Raw genomic sequence first — 942 nt, forward strand, 5'->3', positions numbered from 1 at the left:
CACCAGTGGGAGTAGTCGTACTAGTAGTAGTAGCCATCGCTGTAGTACTAGTAGCCATCGTTGTGATACCAGTACTAGTAGAAATCGTTGTAGTACTAATAGCTGTGGGAACTGTTGTAGTACTACTAACACGAGTGCTTGTCGAAGGAATGGATGTTGTCGTGTGCGCTGAGCTAGTAGTAGTGGTAGTAGACGGCAACGGCTTAGTTGTCGTAAGTACCGGGGTCTTCTCCAGCATCATCCTAATATAGTCCACCAGCGGCCCTGGATTGCCATACCTCTCCCCTTTGAGATATGTGAAGACAGTGGGATAATTATTCACTCCTTGCTTACCGCAGAATTCATTCGCCTCGTCATCTCGTACACAGTCGAAGGCCACTACACGAGGAAGGTTCTCCTCATCATAGAACGTTTTCGGGTTATAGAAAACATTCTGGTTCTTGATGAGCTCATCCGCAGTATTCCGGCAATGCCCGCACCAATGCGCGTAGTATATGACTACTTTCGTATACAGCTTCGTCCCCTCAGCTTTCCTCACATCACTTTCGTCGCCATCTAATATCTTGGTCTTGTCCTTGGGAAAGAGTCCTTGATAAGAACCGTATAAAAATGCTGTCATTACAGCGGCGAATTCCGGCAACTGGAGACGCATGGCTAAACAAAGGTGGGGAAATCTGATCGATTATGCAACTACCAGTTCTCATCGAAAATCACCATCGTTCCGCTGGGCAACCAACCAACTCGAAAATTCTTCGAAGCACGAAAGAATGTACCACTCTGAGGTGAAGACGACAGAGAGCTGCTGCCCGCAGCAACACACCTGACACGGCCTCTCTGGCATCCATCGCCAACAACTCTTTTTCTAACCGCACCTCAACCAATTCATGGCTCAAGCTAGCTCGAATTCCTTGTCGAGTAGCCTTCAAGTGTAGGCCTCAGAAG

General features: G+C 47.9%; 1 protein-coding gene across 1 annotated transcript; it reads right to left on the bottom strand.

Moving 5' to 3' along the window:
- Positions 1-220: 220 nt before the first annotated feature.
- Pmar_PMAR020898 (hypothetical protein) lies at positions 221-652 on the bottom strand (the record flags this gene model as incomplete). Its single annotated transcript, XM_002765530.1, has 1 exon — positions 221-652. A coding segment is annotated over one exon (432 nt), but the record flags the coding sequence as incomplete, so codon positions are not given.
- Between the last annotated feature and the right edge of the window lie 290 nt (positions 653-942).

This window comes from Perkinsus marinus (assembly GCF_000006405.1).
Source record: "Perkinsus marinus ATCC 50983 genomic scaffold scf_1104296975448, whole genome shotgun sequence".
Classification (NCBI taxonomy): Eukaryota; Perkinsozoa; order Perkinsida; family Perkinsidae; genus Perkinsus; species Perkinsus marinus.